This window comes from Mus pahari, chromosome X (genome assembly GCF_900095145.1).
Source record: "Mus pahari chromosome X, PAHARI_EIJ_v1.1, whole genome shotgun sequence".
Taxonomy (NCBI): Eukaryota; Metazoa; Chordata; class Mammalia; order Rodentia; family Muridae; genus Mus; species Mus pahari.
Genome location: NC_034613.1, coordinates 1,088,037 through 1,112,027, shown reverse-complemented (window position 1 = coordinate 1,112,027; position 23,991 = coordinate 1,088,037). Strand labels below are relative to the sequence as shown.

Sequence of the window (23,991 nt, the reverse complement as noted above, 5' to 3'; positions counted from 1 at the left end):
TAATCTTTTTATGCAGATTATAACATATGTGTTAATTTTGGATAATTTCATATATATATATATATATATATATATATATATATATATATATATATATATGCATACATATATCTTATACCTGTAATTTTTGGTTTACTTCCTATTATGTTAAATAACGTATCTAGGTACTTGACTGAAATACATTTGATACTCAAATCAGAAGAAAAGTCATAGTGTAACTTCTCTTGGTACTTCTCATATAGAATCTCTGACAGGAACACGTGGAACAGAACAAGTTATTTTTGTGCATTTGGGCTGCTACAAGAAACTATGGATTATGTATACAAATAATATGATTTTTAAATGTTACTTATTCTTATGTGTATAGGTATTTTTCTTTCATGGTATCAGCAGAGGCCAGAAAAGGAAGCTTGTTATATACCCTGGAATTACAGGCAGGAACTGGAATTACAGGCAGTTATGAGCTGCCGTGTCGGTACTGGGAATCTAACCCAGGCGCTCTAAAAAAGCAGCGAGTATTTTAGCTCCTTGATCCGTCTCTTTCTAGCCCCAACATTAGTAATTCATTAGTCACAGTTTTAGAAGCTAAGAAATTCAAAACAAAGATGCCAGTGAAGTTGGTATTAGGTCGTTGGGTGTGGGTATAGGAGAAAGGGGCGGGGAAGGGAGAGAGAGCCCATGTCCCGCCAGAGTTCCTGTGCTCTGGGCAGGTGGATGTGGGAGGACTGCCAGATGCTTTCCACTAGGCCCCGGGTGGGCATCTGGCTGTGTGAAGCCACTGACCCCACACAGCGGGGTGTGAACAAGGGGCAGCCCCTGGTACCAGGGTCCCCGAGTTGACATTCTCGGCCCTTGGAATACGGGAAGAGGGCAGAGGGAGAGAGGTTCCCACACAGGTGAGAGTCCTTAGTCTGGTCCATGGTTGGAGCACAGGAAGGCCTTCTGATGGGAGATTAGGCACGGCTCTTTAGGAGAAAGCCTATCCCATCGTCCAAGCACAGCGGGCCTTGATGAACAGAGACAGTCTATGGTTTTTAGAGCTTTATTGTAGAAAGGCAGGGGGAAAGAAATAAGGTAAAAGAGAGAGAGAGATTTGTGCTAGAGTTCTACCCTGAGTAGCTAGTTGTTCTTAGCAAAATTCGACAGTAGATTTTGTCATGTTTCCTGCTTACTCTGTACATTTTAAGTCAGAACATAAGACAAACTATCTTGTCAGTTATTCATGAGCCGGTATCCCTGGCATGGAAATCAGAACTGTATCCTACATCCCTTGGGAACACTTATGGCTGCTATTTTGTTGATATGTATTAGTATTATCATACTGATTGCTTGGTGTAGTTCCCACTGTGGTGGATGGGCCTAGTGCCATACATTATGAAAAATTTAAGTTGTGACTTCTGGGAACATCCAAATAAACTGACTAGGATTGGGAACATGCCATGACTGTCTTATAAGAACCATGTATTGAGTAATATGTGGTTCTTTTAATTTACTGTTTTCTTTTTTGTTTCTTTGTAGGCATCTCATAGTCAATGTGTCCAGTCAAAGGAAGACAATATAGAGCTTAAAAGCCATGTTTCCAAAAGGACAAAGAAGGGAGTTGGTGAAATTACTCAGAAAAAAATAAAAAGGTAAGATTCAGCAGGCATTGTGTCATATGAAAAAGGAGAGACTATGATATCATCTTTGTCTCCATTAAAAATAATTTTAGTAGGGGCACAGTGGTGACTGCCACATTACCTTTGGATGCTAATGGAAGACCACCTGTGGTTGCTGGAGTTCCAGTCCTATCTTCTTGCTTTCTTTTTCCATGAGTTGTGTGTGTTTGTGCATATTGAAATGCTATCATTGTAATGCTATCATATATGTAATTGAACCCCTATTTGTGCTAATCTCTGAGGGAGAGTATGGAGTCAACCTAACTTTTCATGAACTCTCAGCAGCTAGTTGGTAACACAGAAGGTGTTTATCTAATTAGAATCTTTGGGAGAAACATATTCCTCTTGCTACTAGAGGGCAATTATCTCCTTGTACCGCAAACATGCCCCTTCCAGTTATTAGAGGTTTTATAATTTACCTCTAGGAAAGTACTTACTAGAAGAAGATTTAAAAACTACTGAAGTCTTTTTCTTCTTAGTCCTCCTTATTTTGTCTAGCAATAAAATTTTATTACACATATACAGCTACATTCATGGCTTTACACAATGCTAGCACAGCGGGCCTTGATTATCATGAAATCATGATTTTTTTTTTTTTTTTAGATTTTCTTTGAGACTCTGTTTTGATATGTAACCCACATTGGCCTTGAACTCATGATCCTCCTGCCTCAGCCTCCCATACATTGACATTGCAAGTGAGGGCCACCATGCCTGGTATATATTTATGGTCTGTTACTTTACAGAAAAAGTATTGACTCCTTCCTTTCAAAATTATTTGTTCTTTCTCTCTTGTAATTCTTCAGATGTGCTAGGGCATTTGTAGTTGCCATTTCAAGGGTGTTTTTAATATTGATTTTTAAGCTAACATACAAAGTAATGAGATTTCTATGGCATCTTCATGCCTCTGTGTGCTCTGAAATTCATCAGCCTCGCCCATTACCCTCCTTTGTTCCACATGTGCTTTCATGCTGGTTCCTTCTTTCACTAACCAACTTAGTCTCCTTTTTTGCTTTCATGTCACATGTATTTCATTACCCTTTCATCCCTCTCCTCTTCTTTAAGGGCTTCTCTTTATTGTAATTAATTATTGTGCCATAGATATAGCGACTGGGTATAGATACCCCATGATCATTTGCTTTCTGCATCTTGACCATTTATGGTTTTCTCTAATGCCCTCCACCTGCTGCTAAAAAGTGAAGCTTCTTTGATGAAAGGTAGGAAGTACACTTACCTGTAGGTATAAGAAGAAGTTTTAGAATGCAGTTAGGAATTATGCTGGTTTAGTGGAGCACCAGTAGTAGGCTCTTCTCTAAGATCAATACCTCACTAGCCCTGGGAAGTGGGATAGGTTTCCAGGAACAGGAGTTGTTTTCTTCCTGTTGAGGTGGGTGGCCTTAAGTCTAATTAGACAGCTGATGATTACCACCAAGACAGGAATGTCACTATTGCACCTTAGGGATATTGTGCTATGCTTGTCATTGTTGTGGGTTACAAGTATCATAGCTGGGTAAGACTGTTGATTGCTTCCCTTCTTTAGCAGCTTAGATGACACCTTCTGGTACTGTCAAAGCTAGATTTCAGGAAGGAAACTTTGAGGCCAGATGTCCTGTGAATCCTTCAAATCTTGTGCCCTAGATGAGTGGTGTCTTCAGCCTCTGGGAGGCAGCCAAGTATAACAGCAGTAGCCGATATTGTTTTGGGAGTCTATTGGACTTGCCTAACCAACAATTTAAAAGGAGGTTTCTCATGCCTGATTTATCGTCTGCTAGATAGTCTAACGCTCTTGTAAAGAGGGGAGAACATTATCAGCCCCAAGTGACATCTCTCTCTCTCTCTCTCTATATATATATATATATACACACACATACACACGTGCGTGCGTGTGTGTGTGTGTGTGTGTGTGTGTGTGTGTGTGTGTGTGTGTGATGTGTGGTTTGTGGTTTGGGGCAAATATAAAATAGTATGATTCCTTAAGGCTTTTGTAAATACCCTTAATGGTATTTGTCTCTCCTCCTCGCTCTTTGCCTCTGTATTGATCTCCTTAGATCCCTCCCTATTTTTCCCATTTCTCCTTCATATCACCTGTATCCTCTATTCTCCCTCTGTCCTCACCACCAATGTTACTCTTTCACTTTTCTGTGGTTACTGCAGGTTGTATATCCGGTTATTATCTGATAATTGGGAGCTATGAAGCACAGATAATAGAAAACATGAAGCAATTTTTGTTACAGGTCTGAGTTACCTTAATCAACACAATATTTTCTAGTTTGGTCCATTTTCCTACAAATTTCATGATTTTAGTCTTTTCTTTATAGCTGGATAGTATTCTGTCATGTATATGTACCACATTTTTCATTATTCATTCATCTGTTGAAGGATATTGAGGTTGTTTTTTTATATTTCTGCCCTAGTTTGAATAGAGTAACAATGAACATTACTGAGAAAGATCCATGGAGCAGGATTTCTAGGCCTGTGGTCAAAGAAGTATACAACTGGATCATATGGTGCATTTATTTTTAGCTTTCTGAGGTTTCTCCATACTGATTTCTAGATTGGCTGCTCTAGTGTACATTCCCACCAATAATAAATGAGGGTTCCTCTTTCTCCACAGCCAGCATTTACGACCAAATGTTATTATTTATCTTAGCTTTTCTGACTAGAGTGAGATGAAATCTCCGTGTTGTTTTAGTTTATATTTCCCTAATTGCCACAGATGATGAATACTTTTAGAGATATTTCTTAGCAAATTATTTATTTTTATTTATTTTTTATTGATTATTTTATTTATTGACATTTCAAATGTTATCCCCCTTCTCAGTTTCTCCTCCACAACCCCCCTATCCCCTCCCACTTCCCCTGCTTCTATGAGGATGCTCCCTTACCCGCCCACCTACTCCTTCCTCAGCACCCTAGTATTTCCCTACCCTGGGGGCATCAAGCCTCCACAGGACCAAGGGCCTCCCCTCCCATTGATGCCTGATAAGGCTATCCTCTGCTACATATCCACCTGGAGCCATGCCCCACCCCATGTGTACTCTTTGGTTGATGGCTTAGTCCCTGGGAGCTTTGGGGGGAGGGGTCAGGTTGGTTGATATTGTTGTTCTTCCTATGGTGTTGCATACCCCTTCAGCTCTTTCAGTCCTTGCCCTAAGTCCTCTGTTGGGGTCCCCATGCTCAGTCCGATGTTTGGCTGTGTGCATCTGCATCTGTATTGGTCAAGCTCTGACAGAGCCTCTTAGGAGACAGTTATACCATGCTCCTGTCAGCAAGTACTTCTTGGCATCAGCAATAGTGTCTGGGTTTGTTGTCAGCAGATGGGATGGATCCCTTGGTGGGGCAGTCTCTGGTGCTTTTGCTTTGCTTCAGTCTCTGCTCCACTCTATGTCACTGCATTTCCTTTAGACAGGAGGAATTCTGTGTTAATATTTTTGAGATGGGTGGGTGGCCCCATCCCTTAACTGGGGCCTATGCCTATCCACCAGATATGGTCTCTACATGTTCTATCTCCTCATTGTTGGGCATTTTGGCTAATGTCATCCCTGTTGGGTCCTAGGGACCTCTCAGGTCCCTGGTATCTGGGACTTTCTAATGTTTATCCTCAGTTCTCCCTCTCCCACTACTACTCTCCTCCTTTCAAATTCCTGACCCTTTGTACTTTCCCCCCATCACCTCCCATTTTATTGCTTCAGTTGAGAACCCTTTGTTTTGATCCATAACCCAATTTTTCTGATTTTGTTTTTAGTTCTTTATGAATTCTGTATATTAATCCTCTTTCAAATGTGTAGCTGGCAAAGAGTTTCTTCTATTCTGTGAGCCTTATCTTTTCTTGGTCAATTGTTTCCTTAGCTGTGCAGAAGCCTTACATTTTATGAAGTCCCAATTGTTAATTGTTGGCTTTAATCCCTGAGCAAATTGTAGTCCTAGTCAGAAAGTACTTTTCTTTTTATTTATTTATTTATTTATTTATTTATTTATTTATTTATTTATTTACATTTCAAATGCTAACCCGAAAGTTCCCTATACCCCACCCCCACCCCTGCTCCCCTACCCACCCACTCCGACTACTTGGCCCTGGCCTTCCCCTGTGCTGGGTCATATAAAGTTTACAAGACCAAGAGGCCTCTCTTCCCAATGATGGCCGACTAGGCCATCTTCTGCTACATATGCAGCTAGAGACACNAGCTCAGGGGGTACTGGTTAGTTCATATTGTTGTTCCACCTACAGGGTTGCAGNCCNCTTNANCNCCTTGGGTACTTTCTCTAGCTCCTCCATTGGGGGCCCTGTGTTCCATCCAATAGCTGACTGTGAGCATCCACTTCTNTGTTNGCCAGGCACTGGCATAGCCTCACAAGAGGCCACTATATCAGGGTCCCTTCAGCAGAATCTTGCTGGCATGTGCATTAGTATCTGGGTTTGGTGGCTGATGATGGGATGGATTCCCGGATGGGGTAGTCTCTGGATAGTCCATCCTTTCATCTTAGCAGAAAGTACTTTTCTAATTCTATATCTTTTTTTTCTAATTCTATATCTTATAAGGTATACTTGATGTTTCTTTTAGCAGTTTTTAAGTGTTTTAGGTTTCAAATTGAGGTCTTTGGTGAACTTGAGTATGATTTTTGTGCAGTGTGATAGATAAAGGTCTATTTTTATTCTGCATGTGGGCATCTAGTCTTTCCTGGTATCTTGCTTTTATCTATTAGTTATAACTTTTTGTGTGGATTCCTTAGTATTTTATATATATTATATAAATATATTTATATATTTTACCATATATAATTGTATATGATACTATAGATAATTTTGATTATTCCTTTCAAATAGGGATGACTTTATTTAATTTTATTACCTAACTGCCTTAGCTAGAATGTTGGTAAAATGTAGAAGCACCCAAAGTTTGTCATTCTTGTCTTTTTGCTAATGTTAGATAGAAAACATTACTATGTCACTATTAAATATGATTTTAACTTTAGGGTTTTGTAGATTTTTTTATACCAGGTTCATGAATCTGATTTCTTCTTCAGATGTATTTGTATTTGAAGATTTCATACATGAGTATACTATATTTGCATCTTTGCTAGCCCTTCACCCCAATCAAGCTTCTCATGTATCCTCTCAACCACTTCTTTTAGAATCCATGGTCTTTTTATCTGTCTGTCTGTCTGTCTGTCTTTTTATCTGTCTGTCTTTCTGTCTGTCAGTCAGTCTGTCTGTTGTTTGTCTGTCTATCTGTCTGTCTGTCAGTCAGTCTGTCAGTCTGTCTGTCAGTCTGTCTGTCTGTCAGTCTGTCTGTTGTCTGTCTGTCAGTTTGTCTGTCTGTCACTCTGTTGTCTGTCAGTCTGTCTGTCTGTCTGTCTGTCTGTCTGTCAGTCTGTCTGTCAGTCTGTCTGTCAGTCTGTCTGTTGTCTGTCAGTCAGTCTGTCTGTCTGTCACTCTGTTGTCTGTCTGTCAGTCAGTCTGTCTGTCTGTCAGTCTGTCTGCCAGTCAGTCAGTCTATCTGTCTGTCTATTGTCTGTCTGTCAGTTTGTCTGTCTGTCACTCTGTTGTCTGTCTGTCAGTCAGTCTGTCTGTTGTCTGTCTGTCTATCTGTCTGTCAGTCTGTCTGTCAGTCTGTCTGTTGTCTGTCAGTCAGTCTGTCAGTTTGTCTGTCACTCTGTTGTCTATCAGTCTGTCTGTTGTCTGTCAGTCAGTCTGTCAGTTTGTCTGTCTGTCACTCTGTTGTCTGTCATTCTGTCTGTTGTCTGTCAGTCTGTCTCTTGTCTGTCAGTCTGTCTGTCAGTCTATCTGTCTGTTGTGTCAGTCAGTCTGTCTGTTGTCTGTTTGTCTGTTGTCTGTCAGTCTGTCAGTTTGTCTGTCACTCTGTTGTCTGTCTGTCTGTTGTCTGTCAGTCAGTCTGTCAGTTTGTCTGTCTGTCACTCTGTTGTCTGTCAGTCTGTCTGTTGTCTGTCAGTCTGTCTGTTGTCTGTCAGTCTGTTGTCTGTCAGTCTGTCTGTCAATCTGTCTGTTGTCTGTCAGTCAGTCAGTCTGTCTGTCTGTCTGTTGTCTGTCAGTTTGTCTGTCAGTCTGTCTGTTGTCTGTCAGTCTGTCTGTTTGTCTGCCACTCTGTTGTCTGTCTGTCTGTCTGTTGTCTGTCAGTCAGTCTGTCAGTTTGTCTGTCTGTCACTCTGTTGTCTGTCTGTCAGTCTGTCTGTTGTCTGTCAGTCTGTCTGTTGTCTGTCAGTCTGTTGTCTGTCAGTCTGTCTGTCAGTCTATCTGTCTGTTGTCTGTCAGTCAGTCAGTCTGTCTGTCTGTTGTCTGTCAGTTTGTCTGTCAGTCTGTCTGTTGTCTGTCAGTCTGTCAGTTTGTGAGTCTGCCTGTTATCTGTACATCTGTCTGTATGTCTGTTTTCAGTCTGTTCATCTGTGTCTATCAGTTGTCGGTTAGTCTGTCTGTTGTCTGTTCATCTTTCTGTCTATCCTGTTATCTTTCAGTCTCCTTGACTGTCCATCAGTCTGCCTGTCCATCTGTCCATCTGTCTGTCTGTCCATCTGTCTGTCTGTCTGTCTGTCTGTCTATGTTGTCTGTCTGTCTGTCTATTGTCTGTCAATCTGTTATCTGTACATATGTTTGTATGTCTATTATCTTTCAGTCTCTCTGCCTGTCCATCTGTCTGCATGTCTGTCGTCTGTTAGTCTATCTGTTGTCCATCTTTTTGTCTGCCATCTTTCAATCTGTCTGTTGTCTCTCCATCTGTTCATCAGTCTGTCAGTGTGTTGTCTGTTCATCTTTCTATGTGTCCAGTTGTCATCTTTCAGTCTTTTTGTTTTCTGTCCACCAGTCTGTCTGTCTGTCAGTCTGTCTGTTCATCTGTCTGTCATCTTTCAGTCTGATTGTTGTCTGTCCATCTGTCCATCAGTCTGTCATCTGTTCATCTTTCTGCCATCTTCCAGTCTGTCTTTATGTTGTCTGTCCATTGGTCTGTATATCTGTTGTCTGTTCATCTGTTTGTCCATCTGTCATCTTTTAGTCTGTCTGGTATCTGTTTATCTGTTTATCTTTTCATCAGTCTGTCTGTCCATCTATTGTCCGTCTATCTGCCATCTTTTGATCTGTCTGTTGTCTGCCTATCTTTCCACTGGACTGCTTGTCCATTTGTCTAGATGTGCACACATGTAAACACATGCACGCACGTGCACACACACACACACACACACAAACACACAGACACACAACTTATTGATTCCAATTAGTATGCCCTATCCTTTATTTTTTTCACATTTGTGTCTGCGTTTATGTATTTATATGTTCATCCTAGGGATGGAGCTCAAGTCATCAGGCCAAATAGCAAGCAGCTTTTCCTGCTGAGCCATCTTGCCAGCCTAAGAATCTCATTTTTATTTATAGTTTGCTGAGTGGTTTTAATTATGAAAAAGTATTGAATTTTGTCAAGTGATTTGTATGGATCTATTGCTAATCACATCATTTTTGTTCTGTTAGTATGATACAATATTTGAATTTTGGATGTTAAAATAACTTTGCATTACTAGGGCATCAACTTAATTATGGTGGATCATCCTGTAATATGCATTTCTGCATTTGTTATTCTAGTATTTTGTTGGGGAGTTTTACATTTTTATATATAAGAGGTATGAATTTTAGTTTTATTGTCCTGTAATACTATTGTTCTTTTGAAATCATAATACCAGTGTTCTTAAAATATGAGTTGGAAACTGTTTCCACCTTTCTTATTTCTTAAAGAGTTTATGAGGAACTGGTTTTAATCTCTTTTTAACTTTTTGGTAGACTTCATCAGTGAAGCTATCTGAACCTGAACTCTTTGTGGTCAGTTTTTTAGTTGTTAACTCAGTTCCTTCATATGATATGTGTAATTAACTTTCTATTATCTTCTTTAATGAGTGTTGGTAGTTTGTGACTTTCTACAAATTTGTTCATTTTATCTAAATTATATAATTTATTGCCATTTAACTGTTCTTAACATTCCTTTAAGTGTCATTAAGCATATTATTTTGTCAAATATTCACAACAAACTTATTAAAGAGCTATTACTTTTATCCTCATTTTATAAGTAGGGAACTCAAAGCACTGAGTTAATTTGCCTGAGGTTGCCTAGGTCCTAAATAAGGGCACAGGATTTGAATCTTGACAGGCTAGCTCCAGGCAATGCATGTTATTATACCTAGACTATCTGAAGACCTGGAGATGAATTGTAAATGTACTTGTCAGGAAGTTCTGGGAACGTGTTTTGTTGAGCAGAATCTTTTTTTTTTTTTTCCGAGACAGGGTTTCTCTGTGTAGCCCTGGCTGTCCAGGAACTCACTTTGTAGACCAGGCTGGCCTTGAACTCAGAAATCTGCCTGCCTCTGCCTCCCGAGGGCTGGGATTAAAGGCTTGCACCACCACTGCACCACCACTGCACCACCACGCCTGGCTGAGCAGAATCTTAATAGGCATTTCATTTAAATTGTTATCTTTTACAATATAGTGGTTTAAATTTTTCTAGCACTATTGCCACTGTGTAACTTTAAAAATGTTAACACTTTCAAAACAAGTTTTATCTAGATATTTAATTTCCAGCTCTTCCTATACCATTGGTTCTCAACCTCCCTAATGCTGCAACTCTTTAATATATTTCCCTCATGTAGTAGTGCCCCTTAACCTTAAAATTATTTTTGTTGCTACTTCATAACTATAATTTTGCTACTGTTGTGAATCATAATGTAAATATCCATGTCTTAGGTGAACCCTGAAAAAATATTGCTCAACCCCCAAGGGGTCACAATCCACAATTTGAGAACTGCTGCCCTATACCCTAGCATCCTGTATATTTCATGTGGATTAAATCATATGCTATGTAGTCTTTAGAGGCATTTATTCCTTGTGTTCAGAATGGTGGTTTGAATAGAATCCCATGATTAATGAGTAATCAATGTAGTATAATCAAATCATTTGAAGAATAAAAGTCAAATTAAAAACTAAAGTCAAACTTCTGAATACTTCTTGTTACAGAGAATATTGTTAGATACCAGCCTTCATCTCTAATTATTTTCATCTCTTAAACAGTAATAATTTCAACCTGCATTTTATCAGAGGCATGGTGCTGATAGACAAAGATAAAGACTAGTTCTAATGAGAGCGATCAATGCATATGCAGATAATGTATCCAGATAAGTATTATACTAAGAACATTGTATATAAATAATGGAAACAAACTATATGTAAGAAATTATAACATGGATTTCATGGGAAAAGTACAAAGTGTAAGGATGTAGGAATAGAAACTATACTGTGTGGTACTAACTTGATTTGGTATGACATATCTTTTTTAAACCCTTTGCAATGTCTTGGGGTTGAAGCTCTTTCCTTTTATTTTAGTTAATGTAGTAACAGAATGAAATGGTGGGTGAGGACTAGGAGTTACATTTTTTCTTAACCTGACTTTGTTTTATTTACAGTTCTAAGATGGGTCATGTCACCTCATTGTCAAACATGGAGAAAGAGTTTATTCTGGATATACCCAACAAGCCTAAAACACTAACTACTGAGGAACCATCTGTCTTTCAAAAGACATTAGTTTTAAATGAGGAGCCTGCTACTAAAAAGACATGCCTTATGAAGAAGACATTTCTAATGGAGAAGCCACTAACCTTGCTGGAGGAGACTGAAGATCACAATGAGTTTGATACAGAGCTGATGACTTCTAAAAAGAAGGATAAACCTGAAGAGCCAACCATCATTGAGGAGGTAGTAGCCTTAGGGAATAAGAGGTACCTGATTTTAGCTTCACCAGAAGCTATTGTTTATGAATGGCTAAAATTTTGTTAATTATTTCCATCCACAGATGACTGATTTGAAGAAGCCTGTTATTGGAAAGGTGACTCTCACCTCAAGTCCATTATGTTTAAAGAATAAACATGTTGTTCAAGAAGAGAAGCATGTGATTCAGGAGAAGAGCTCATTCAAGAAGATATCATTAGCATCAAATGCGGTGACTACTAAAGAGAAGCCACCAGTCAAAACACCACATTTCAGGAAAAAGAAGCCTACCACTGAGATGAAGTCTTTGTTACAGGAGCCATCTTCTCTGGAAGAGAAATATAATATTCAAGAGGATGCAAGCATCTTGAAGAAGCAGCAGGCGTTACAAGAGAATACAAATAACAAAGACAATACTTTAACAGAGCCAGTTACTTTTAAAGGGAAACATAGTACCAATGAAGCAACCCACACAAAGAAGCTTTCCTCTTCTAAAAATAATCCTGACACTCAGGGAAAAGGCACTAATTTGAGGCCACTAGGAGTTCAGCCAGTCACCAATGGAAATGAGCCATTGTCCTCTAAGAAGTCAACTACTAAGAAGAAAGGTTCCCGTTTCCATGGGCCATCTTTACTGCCAGACAAGCATGGCCCTCAAATGGAGGTGTCCACTGTGAAAACATCCCTGGCTCTGCAAAATCCTACCACTGAGGAGAAGATGTTACATTTTCCAGTAGCTACAGTTTTGGAGAAGCAGCATAACTTGGACAAAGCCCCTTGCCTGAAGAAGCCCTCACCTTTAAGGAAGCAGCAGCAGCTCCCTAAAAGAACACGTTTCTTCAGTAGCTCTGCAGTACAAGAAACAGTCCCTAGTGAGCCATTGTTCTTTAAGAGGTCTACTCCTGAGAAAGATCCCCCTTCCCAGGGGCCATCTGCACTGCCAAAGAAGCATATCAGTCCTGGGAAATTGATCAAACAGAAGAAGCACCGTGTCTCACCAAAGCATAACATGGAGGAGGACTCACATTTTCGGTTAGATTCATCCTTTAAGAAACAGCACAACAGGGAGGAGCCAGCCTCCACCCATAAGCCTTTAAAGTTAGAGATGCAGCAGACTATTACTAAAGAGATGGAGTTCCATTTGAGAAATCCACTAGTATTACCAACGGTCACTTCAAGGGCAAAGTCACCGACTAAGGAGCCACTATCCTTTAGGGAAGAAAATACATCTTTACTGAAAAGAAAGAGCACTACTTATACAATAACCTTACAGCAAGCACAGTCAGAGTGGCAGGAGATGACAGATGAAGACAGAAATTTGTTTTCTATAAAGTCTGGATCACATAGGAAGGAACCTACACCTGAGTTCCTTCAGAATCCATTGCCACCAAATGAAAATTGCTTAATTTCACAAAAACTACCCCACTCAATGCCATTGGCCTCACAGAAGACCACCAGTCAAGAAAGAGCACATAGTAAGGAATCAGTGGCTTCAAATGATGACAAGAACTTCTTCTCTCAGGACCTATTTTCTCCTTTCAGTTCTGCTGATGAAGATACATTGAAATTCCATAAGTCTTTGGACTTGCAAGAGAAGGTTGATAGAAAAAATGACTCCCCCCGAAAAATGTTTGACTCTCAGGACAGTGTTTCCGAAGAAGAGTCCTTTTTAAGAAAGCTATTTTGTAAGGACAGATACTCCTCCACTGAAGAACCAAGCCAAGAGAGGACTGTTGCTCTGGAACAGGAATTCCTCTTAATGAAAATATTGAATGAAAATACCAGTAGTGATGTTGATGGGCCTCTTAGTCATCAGTCACCTCACATTCAGAACCATTCTGACACTGAGAAGGAGGTCTTGGATGCCTCAGAAGCCTTGGAAGCCTCAGAAGCCTTGGAGGCCTCAGAAGCCTTGGAGGAACCTTTACACATTTTGGAAGAACTTAGCACTGAGGATATGGTTGCCCTCATGAAGTCATTGGTCACAGAAGATGAGTCTATTAAGGACGCTTTTATCGGGAATTACTCTACTGCCAGGGAAGCTCACACTGAGAAATCCTTGTCCTTGGAAGAGACCAGCATCAAAGAAGTGGCAACTCTGAAGGAGTCCTTATCTTCACAGGAGAAGCACAGAGCTGAGCTGGAGACTGTTCTTAAGGAGCTTGTTTTAGTGAAGGATCCCAGGCAGGAGAGGGTGGCCTTAGCCTTGCAGGAGAATCCACCCAGTCATGGAGAGACTCTCTTGAGGGAAGTATTGACATTGGTGGAGAACTCTACAGCTGACGAGTCTACTTTGCAGGAGAACCCTAGAACTGAAACAGATGATACCCCAAAGGAACTATTGGCCTTGGAAGAGAACTCCGACAATAAAAAGGCAACCCCTAAGGACTCTTTATCCTTTGATCATAAGCCTGACATTGAGAAGGGTGAAATAGCCAGAATATTGTTAACTGATGAAGAGTTCAGCATAGATACCCTGTATGAGAGGGCATTAGCATTGAGTCAGGGACTCATTGCTGCAGACCAGTTGTCCTTTACAGATCTACAGAATTCTGAAGAGAGTAAAATTGTTGATGAAGAGGAATTTTTCAAATCATTCCTTATCTTTGAAAATGAGAACATCCCTAATATGTCCAGCAATACTTCTGAATCCATAACAGACGATTTCAGTGCTCTCATGCCAAGTTCAAAGGCATTCAATCCTGTCATGAACTCCAATCCATATGCATCTAGTTCCAAAAGCTTTCAGTTAACTCTGGGTGAAAAAGAAACTGAGGTATTTATTTCTCTCTTTTTTTTTCTAAATTAGACAAAGGGCTTTGTTTAATTTAGGTAAGATGATTTATCTAATTTAAGATAAACTATCTTTTACCAAAGAGATTATTTAAGAAATATCTTAATAAAATGTGTGCCTATTTGATTGTCTGCCTGCCTGCCTGCCTGTCTGCCTGTGTCTGTGTCTATGCATGCAAGTTTAGGTATCCATATAAGCCAGAGACATTGAAAAATCCCTGGAGCTAGAGTGATAGTCAGTAGTGAGCTGCCCAAAATGGGTGCTGGGAACTGAAATTAAGTTCTCTGCAAGAGCAGCAGGTTAGCCACTGAGCCATAACTCCAGAATATCAAAAGTGTTTTTATATGCTTCTTAAACAACCAAGCAATTTATACAGTGTTGTGGAAGGAGCTTCAACTCAGGAAGAGATGATATTTCTTTAGCTACCTTCTTATTTTATTTAATGAGAAGTGATGCATAATCTCCCATTTCTCATTTTTCATACCCTGAGGTTACCCATGAAATGGAAAAATGTTACTAGACTCTTTGAAAATTTCCTCTTATGTCAAGTTGATATTATAGGATATCTTTAATTTATGATTTTATAGTGATGAAGCTTAGCAATCAGAAAGTACTTATGCTTATTAAGGCCAAAATATTGAGGCATACATAACCCAAGAAGGGACATAGTTAAGTTGTAAATGACAAGAATTAAATAAAGGAATGATATTTAGCAAGTTGAAGGAGAAATGTTCCCTATTTAGAAGCAAAACAACTTAGATAAAGTTTTAGATGTAGGAAAAAACTACTAAGATGAATCAGGGCAGATCAAAAGATTGAGGCATACATAGCATGAGATATTAGAAGGCAGATAACATAGCTAGCTGAAATAATAAAATAAAAATGTTGTCATAAGAGAAGCTTGAATTGGGGCTGCAGAGATGGCCCAGTAGTTAAGAATACTTGCTGTTTCTGCAGAGGACTCAGATTCAGTTCCTAGAACCTGCATGACCTGTTACAACTATCATTCCAGTTCCAAGGGAATGGAATGCCTTCTGTCCTCGAACTGGCAAAGCATGTTCATGGTACACATAACATACATAGCATTCAGGTAAAATGCCCATACATATAAAATAAAAAGAGAGACTTAAAGTTACGTGTAAAAGGGATGCCTTGTTTCTGGGGCAGAACAGGCATATATACTATAGGCAAATATTGATTGCAGAACAGTTTGCAGACTGCAGAGCCAAGACATGATCTATGATAGTTCAGAATACTTGAAATTTGAGGAACCATAATAGAAGACAGTGAAATGAATACAAGTATGTGTGGACTAATCTTTCTTTGAAATCTTCCTTTCCTAATATCTTTTTGATTATTTCTAAGCAGATGATCATGCAGGATGATGAAAAGGAAGACCACGATCCATTATTGAACACTATATATGCCAAAGACATCTTCATTTACTTGAAAGAAAGAGAGGTTGGTATGAAGGTTGCTAAAAGTAGACAGTAAATTCTAGTTCTCATTTTCTTATTCTCTTCCTCAGTATGTAAATTGAAGGGGCCTACAGTGATGTTGAAAATAGCAATATCAGTGAATAACATTTATTGGTAGCTTATTGTAAGATGACCATTATATTAAAGGATTTATGGACATTATTTTAATTCATCCAAAGTGTTTTGATGGTGGAGATTATTATCTCCCTTTTATATTGTGGGGGGAACTACCCAGAGTCATATATATTACATGGTAGAATTGAAATAGAAACAAAAATTTGACTACCATGAAGACCACGACTTTACAACATGTAGCTGCTCACCAGACAGTCTAAGATATGAAAATCCTAAGTACCTTGTATTTGAGTAACTTCTGTTAGAGGTTGTTTTCCTTGTTTTCCCATGTTTCTGGCATGGTGTGTAATAATAACACCCATTGTTTCCACTTTCCAATTTGGTGTAGTATTCTTTGCCTTTAAAAATGAAAAGTTTGCTCCAAATATTCACTAGTTCCAAAATTTCTTCTCTTCAATGAAATAGGTAAGAAGATTATCTACCAAGTAGAAATCTTACCAGACTTTATATATGATGGTAAATACACATCATACACTTTTTCTAGCGAGAATTGGTTACCTGATTTTAGAATCCATGATTTTTCTAATGTACAGATACTTCTTGGTATATGAAGAGGATAAAATTGAAATATTCATTCTCAGCCAGAATATTAACTATAAAATATTAATTGATGTAGCTACCCAGCATTGAGAAAGAACACATAATTTTAGCCCTGAAAAAGATCAAAATTAAAAACCAGTAATTATGTTTCTACTAAATGTATATTGCTTTTTACCTATCATAAAGTATGAAAATTAAGTTGAAATATTATAATTTAGGACCATCTGTACCTTAGAGAAAACAGGAAATACCTTTGTTTTTTGTTTTGTTTTTCCCTTAACTGCGTCTTGGCTTAGTATTAGATAAGATCGGAAAATGTTTTCCTTGTTTCCTAGCTTTTATTTTTTTGAAAATAGAGTTTCTTCATATAGCATATTAATTTTAAGGTGAAGTAAGTAGTAATTGTTACTTTTTTAGTGATTAGAGTTGGTTTTTTTATTCAAAGCTAATACAATATTTTGTATAGCAGCAGTTTCCCATTTCTCTAAGACAATTGATTATTGAACAGTTTGATTCAATTCTGACACTGAGCACATCAAATCCCTCAGATAAAGGGCTCAGTGACACAGTAATGCACCAGCTTCATATGTCAAACATAGACTAGGTATCCAGGATACCCATATTTCTACACAATTGATAACAAGTTTCAGATTTTCCATGATTTTTACTCCATCATTTGGATCTAGAATGTTCCACAGCGGCTTGGTCTCTCACTTGAGGTGACAACAGGAAGTAGAATAACCTTCAGTAGGTAGGTTTTGTAAGAGGAGATTCAATCATCAAAGGAATTCTTGTGGAGGATATTTTGGGGACCATAGCCATTTTTTTTTCTGTGATTCCTGTCTGCAGTATGCTATTGGCATCATGTGATACCTTTCCACATGAGCCATATGCCATACAATATATTCCAATCATGATTTTTCTTCCCTCATCTACTCCCAGATACTCCCCTTCTCCCTACCTATCCAATTCCATGCCTTCTTTCTCTAAAATGTTTTTTTTAATTTAAGTTATTTTATTAATTATTTGAGAATTTCAAGCTATGTATTTTGTGGGTTTTTTAAAGATTTATTTATTTATCGTGTATACAGTGTTCTGCCTGCATGTATGCCTGTAGGCCAGAAGAGGACAACAGATCTCACTACAGAGGGTTGTGAGCCACCATGTGGTTGCTCGGAATTGAACTCAGGACCTCTGGAAGAGCAGTCAGTTCTGAGCCATCTCTCCAACTCCCAAGCAATGTATTTTGAATATAGTCACAAATTCCCAGCTCTTCCTACACCCATCCCCACCTACATAAGCATCCAAATTTGTGTCTTCTTTTTCTAAGTCCATCAAGTACAATATATGTTGCCCTAATATTGTTTCTTGGTTATAGGGCCACCCTTAGAGCACAGTTGATATACCAAGAATCACATTCTTATTTTATTATTAGATATTTTCTCATTTTTCTTTTAATTATTTTATTAGATATTTTCTTCATTTACATTTCAAATGCTATCCCAAAAGTTCCCTATACCCTCCCCCCACCCTGCTCCCCTACTCCCACTTCTTGGCCCTGGCATTCCCCTGTACTGGGGCATATAAAGTTTGCAAGACCTAGCGGCCTCTCTTCCCAATGATGGCCGACTAGGCCATCTTCTGCTACATATGCAGCTAGAGACACGAGCTCTGGGGGTACTGGTTAGTTCATATTGTTGTTCCACCTCTAGGGTTGCAGACCCTTTCAGCTCCTTGGGTTCTTTCTCTAGCTCCTCCATTGGGGGCCCTGTGTTCCATCCAATAGCTGACTGTGAGCATTCACTTCAGTGTTTGCCAGGCACTGGTATAGCCTCACAAGAGACAGCTATATCAGGGTCCTTTCAGCAAAATCTTGCTGGCGTATGCAATAGTGTCTGGGTTTGGTGGCTGATGATGGGATGGATCCCTGGGTAGGGTAGTCTCTGGATATTCCATTCTTTCCTCTTAGTTCCAAACTTTGTCTCTGTAACTCCTTTCATGGGTATTTTGTTCTCTATTCTAAGGAGGAGAAAATGATCTTTCCCTTTCTCAGAAGCTATAAATAGCCAATAGCTCCTCACCTAGAGGTGGGATTTCATGCTCACTTTCTTTCTCCATGCTGATATTTTATCTGTGCATAGTTTTTGCAGGTTCTGTGTGTTCATCATATCCACTATGTGTTCATATGTGTTATGCCAGGAAAACACTGTTTGAATGTGATCAGCCATCATCTCTGACTCTTTAGCTGTCTTTCTACTCCTTCTATAAGCATTCCTGAGCCAATTGGGGCTGATCATTCCATGTTGTCTTATTTTCAACATAGTGACTAGTTGTGGCTCTTGGTTAATTGCCCTTCTGCTCAAAAAGAAGCTTCTCCGATGAGAGTTGGAAGATGAGTATAATCTATGGTTGTAGAATTCAATCATTAGAAGATGATTTAATACTGTGTCCCTTTAGTGGACTAGAAGTTAGGTATTCCCTTAGGTCTGTGTAGCCCCTGGGGTTAGGCTCCAGTAATGGTGCCAGATATGGTTTCCACCTTGTGGACCAGACCTTAAATCCAATGAGAATGTGTTTGGTTACTTCTATAACATTTACTTCACTATTGTACCAGGGGAAATCTCTTGCCAGAGCAGTTGTTATTATAGCTTGCAGGACTCACTGGTGAGTAAGACTCATTAATTTTTCTTCCCTGAAAACATGCACAGCATCTTCCAGAACAAGGAAAGCTAGCCAGTAGGCTTGAATTTTAAAGGTCATGATTTTTAAAAATATTTTATGACTTCATTGTGTGTGTGTGTGTGTGTGTGTGTGTGTGCACGTGCGCACCCCCCCACACACACACACATGTGCGATGTGACATAAGCATCTGAAGTTAAAACGTTAGTGGGGAATTTTTTGGTATAGAGATCTGCTCTCACCTTTGTTGAGTGGGGTATTTGGATCTTTATTTGCTGCTACTCCAACTTATCAAGTTGTGGTACAGATGAATAGTACTGGAGCTCAGTGCTGAAGAAACTCTGTTTATGTTCAAATGGAGTGTTTTAATTAGTCCTGTTTAAGCTAGGAATAGATGCAACTTTTTGAGCCCAGGAGCAAACCATCTGTAACTCGAAGATTCTTATGAATGATCTTCAGAAGTCTATGAGGGCCCACTCACCCAATTTTAATATCCAGTCCTTAGATAGTAGGTGTGGGATCTCAGTGGGAGTGGAAGGTGCTCCCTAGAGGTAGGACATAGAATGCTACACCTTCCTCAGGTGGAAGTGAGTGGGATTGAGGCTGAGGCTGAAATATAAGTTTGTACTTGGGGTTGTATTCACGGAGCCATGAGATTTTGGGGTAACACAGTGGGTGGAGTGGATTGTTGATTAGCTCTGGGGCCCATGCCCGAATTTGACCTCACAGGATACCACATGGTCCACAGAGTGGTCAGTAGGAGTGGCTAAAGGGTCACACAGGAAAGTAGACTGGTGTATCTCACTGGAAATTTTAACATAAATGTAGAAACCATGATTAGATTTCTAAATCAAAATAAGAAGCTTTAAAATATATTTGAGTACTACATATGCATTTCAAACTTGAAAAGCATTGGTCTGTACACCATGGTATTGTGTTTTAGACTGAATTGCAAAGAAGTATTGCAACTTTTCTAGTATTCATTGACAGTCATAGGTGAATTCTCCAATATCTCTTCTGACACTTAAGTATCTTATATGTCCACTTTCCAAAGATAGCTGGAACTTGTTCAGAAAAAGATACTGATATGTTCATATCTCATACCAGTTGAAAATAGTGAGTTATAATCATGAAGAAGAGGTTAATTGTTAAACATTTTGGAGTACAAGAATACTTTATTAACATGTTTTTTTTAACAACACAGGAAAAGTTCAAAGTTGAGAAATACATGGATGGGCAGATGGAACTCACCAGTGATATGAGAGCCATTATTGTGGACTGGTTGGTGGAGGTACAGGTAAGTCTAGCAACTGTTGCCTCATGTAAAAGTATTATATTAAGACTGATTCATAAAATTAGTACAGCAGTAGTTATTCCTTAACCAGCTAAATTCACCAATAACCATACAGGGAGACTAAGATTTATTAAAATTGCCTTGAGTCAAAAACTGAGTGATTACTCCAAGGTAGTCAGGCTTCTTCCCAGGCAATATTCCTGTCTTGCATTTTTCCATCCTTCCTTGCTCCAGCCCTCTTCTTCCTTGCTCCAGCCCTCTTCTCCTGATATTTTTTTGATCTCTCCTGTGGCTCCCTGCTTCCCTTCTTGTCTCTTTTCTCTTCCCCTCTTAGCATTGGAAGTCCTGCTTTATTCTCTCTCTAAAGCTCTGTATTGGCTCCTTGGCTTTTCTTGGCAAGGTGGAGAATGAATAAGGAGTCAAGGAGCGTCTAAACATAAACAACAAAGCCATGTCTGGATTGAAACAAGATGTGAGGGCAGAGAAGTCAAAATTTGAATAACCACAGGATAAACTTTACACAGTGTACAAAAAATTCTGCCTACAGCCTTGAGAAGCTGCTCTTTTTTTTTTTTTTTCAGCTCAAATCAAACATGCTAAAAACATACTGAATCTATAGAGTTCAATAAACAATAGTTCTGTATTTCTTGGAGTTTATCATTTAGATGGAAAAATAAGCCATGAAGACAAGTGAATATAATACAGCCCTCATGGCAGCTACTAGTGTTGGGCTTATATACTCATGATTTGGGAGATTTCACCTTCTAATTGGCTATAAAGTCAGCTTCCTTGATTGACTGGTACTCAGTTGTTTGGTTATAAGGTGAGGTTCCAACTTTTACAGATTGTAGTTCACTCTACAGAAAATCTACTTTGGCAAACTTGTCCCACTACAGAGGCTGGATTAAGGCAAATTACTTTTTTTTCTCTTCTCCTTATTCTCTAATGGTTAACAATTATACATTAATTGGAGTGCATGCTTTCAGATATTTTCCTGTATGTTTTATTAAGGTTCTGCTGTCTCTTGTTTATGTCAGTAATACACATGCAGCCTTAACCTCCTGATCCTTTTGCCTCAGCTTTCTGAATTCTGAGATTACAGGTCTGAGAGTATGTATACCTGTTTTTGTTTTTTTAAAAACATAATACATCACAACAAAACAAAACCACCAAGCAACCCCCAACATGAGTGTGGCGGTACAAGCACATAATCCCCATATTTGGGAAGTAGATGCAGGCATTCATGAGGGCAGCGTCATCCTCAGCCACACAGCAAGCTTGAAGTCACTTTGGACTGTGTGAGACCCTATCTCAAAACAATTGCAAAAAATAATCCAAGTAATCTTTCCCTATAAGTATAGATCTACAGTACTCTTTTATTTTAATTTTTATTTTTTGTCCTTCTTCCCTACTGTACTCTTTTTAAATGGCTCCGTGACTATCTTAACTATACAAACCTTTTAGTTAACTAGCCCTTTTGATAGAACTGAACTAATTAACTTCTCCTAACATAAGACTAATCAGTTTGCATGTTTCAACTCATTCCTTGTTTGACTTTCAATTTTAAAAATATAAGTTTTTAGGTCTATATTAGTCTTGTTAAGTATATTATATTAATTTTGAAATAAAAAAACCCTGTGTGGCTCTGATTTCTATAATTATGCTGTTATAATGTAAGGCCTTTTTAATTAATATGCTTATTCTTTGACTCCAAGGGATTTTATTGATTTTCTTATATGCTATTTTACCTTTTTTTCTTCATTTCTCTTACTTTTCATGTCTTGTTTTAAAAATACATGCATCAAGGGTTGACTTTCAATAGCCTGAAGACAGCATACAGCTCTGCTAACTATTAAACTCTCAGAAGCAAGTTGTCTACAACTAGCTTAGCACCAGGATTCATGGGACTGTGAGTTGTAGCCAGCAAAAATGTAGCAGGAAAGAACTTGGTTCTATCTTCTGCTAAACCCATTTACTAGGATAGAAGGCTCTCTGCCAGGCAAGCATGAGGACATGAATGGATCCCCAATTTCCACATAAAAAGATGAGCATTATAGTATGTGTCAGTAATCCTAGCACTGGAGCTCACTGGCTGCCTGACCTAGCAGAGACTGTCTCAAAAACTAAGGTACATAGCACCTGAGGACAACACCTGAGGTTGACCTCTGACCTTTACATGTGTCCACACATGTACTCCCTACATGTACACTCACACATATACATGAAAACACACAGGATTAACATTCATATATTACCCACATATTTATATGTTGCTATTTAATACCAGCATGCAGGAATAAATAGGTGGCTATGTGTACTAGAAGGAAGCAATGTATTGGCTATGTTCACATTGCCTGTATTCACAGAGATATTATCCTTAGATACATACTGTCATCCATCCCCACCATTATCTATCTATCTATCTATCTATCTATCTATCTATCTATCTATCTATCTATCTATCTAGTGATTAACTGTTTTCAATTTGCTACTTAAGATTGTAGCCATTAATTAATGTTTTCCTTCTCTTTTTCTTTTTCTTTTTCTTTTTCTTTTTCTTTTTCTTTTTCTTTCTCTTTCTTTCTTTCTTTCTTTTTCTTTTTTTTTGAGTACATGAATGTTTTATTTATTTGCTGTTCTCTGTTACAACAAGAGTAAACCCAGGACCTCCTTGTGAATTTATCTTTGGGCTTGCTGGTAGAAAAGTCAAATGCTGAGCCATGTTATCCAAAACATTAGAGGGAGATTGTTTTACAAGCATTTTCATCTCTTAATCGTACCCATGGCTTCCTCTATTTTTTCAAACCACAATTTCTTTTTCTTTAATATTAAATATTTTCTTTCTTTTATTTTTATTAGATATTTTCTATCTTTTTTCTTTTATTTTTTATTAGATATTTTCTTTATTTACATTTCAAATGTTATCCCCTTTTCTAGTTTCCCCTCCAAAAATCCTCTATCCTCTCCCCACTCCCCCTGCTCCCCAACCCACCCACTCCCACTTCCTGGCCCTGGCATTCCCCTGTACTGGAACATAGAGCCTATGCAGGATCAAGGGCCTCTCCTCCCATTGATGACCGACTAGGCCATCCTCTGCTACATATGCAGCTAGAGCCATGAGTTGTGTTTTCTTTGATTGGTAGTTTAGTTCCAAGGAGCTCTGGGGGTACTGGTTAGTTCATATTGATGTTCCTCCTATGGGGCTTCAGACCCCTTCAATTCCTTGGGTACTTTTTCTGGCTCCTTCATTGGGAACCTTGTACTCTGTCCAATGTACGATTGTGAGCATCCACTTCTGTATTTGTCAGACACTGACAGAGCCTCTCAGGAGACAGCTATATCAGGCTCCTGTCAGCAGGCGCTTGTTGGCATCCACAATAATGTCTTGGTTTGCTGGTTGCTTATAGGATGGATCCTCAGGTGAGGCAGTCTCTGGATGGTCCTTCCTTCAGTCTCTGTTCCACACTTAGTCTCTGTAACTCCTTCCATGGGTATTTTGTTCCCCCTTCTAAGAAGGATCGAAGTATCCACACCTTGGTCTTCCTTCTTCCTGAGTTTCATGTGTTTTGTAAATTGTATCTTGGGTATTCTAAGTTTCTAGGCTAATATCCACTTATCAGTGAGTGCATAACATGTGTGTTCTTTTGTGATTGGGTTACCTC

At 38.9% G+C, this 23,991-nt stretch overlaps 1 protein-coding gene across 1 annotated transcript in view; it reads left to right on the top strand.

The window, feature by feature from the left end:
- Ccnb3 (cyclin B3) overlaps positions 1–23,991 on the top strand; it is a 46,827-nt gene that overhangs the window by 7,251 nt on the left and 15,585 nt on the right. The window contains exons 3-7 of the mRNA XM_021188142.1: positions 1,519–1,631; positions 11,109–11,397; positions 11,495–14,185; positions 15,572–15,664; positions 20,240–20,332. Of these exons, the coding sequence (XP_021043801.1) occupies positions 1,519–1,631; positions 11,109–11,397; positions 11,495–14,185; positions 15,572–15,664; positions 20,240–20,332 (3,279 nt within the window). The remainder of the gene's footprint in view (positions 1–1,518; positions 1,632–11,108; positions 11,398–11,494; positions 14,186–15,571; positions 15,665–20,239; positions 20,333–23,991) is intronic.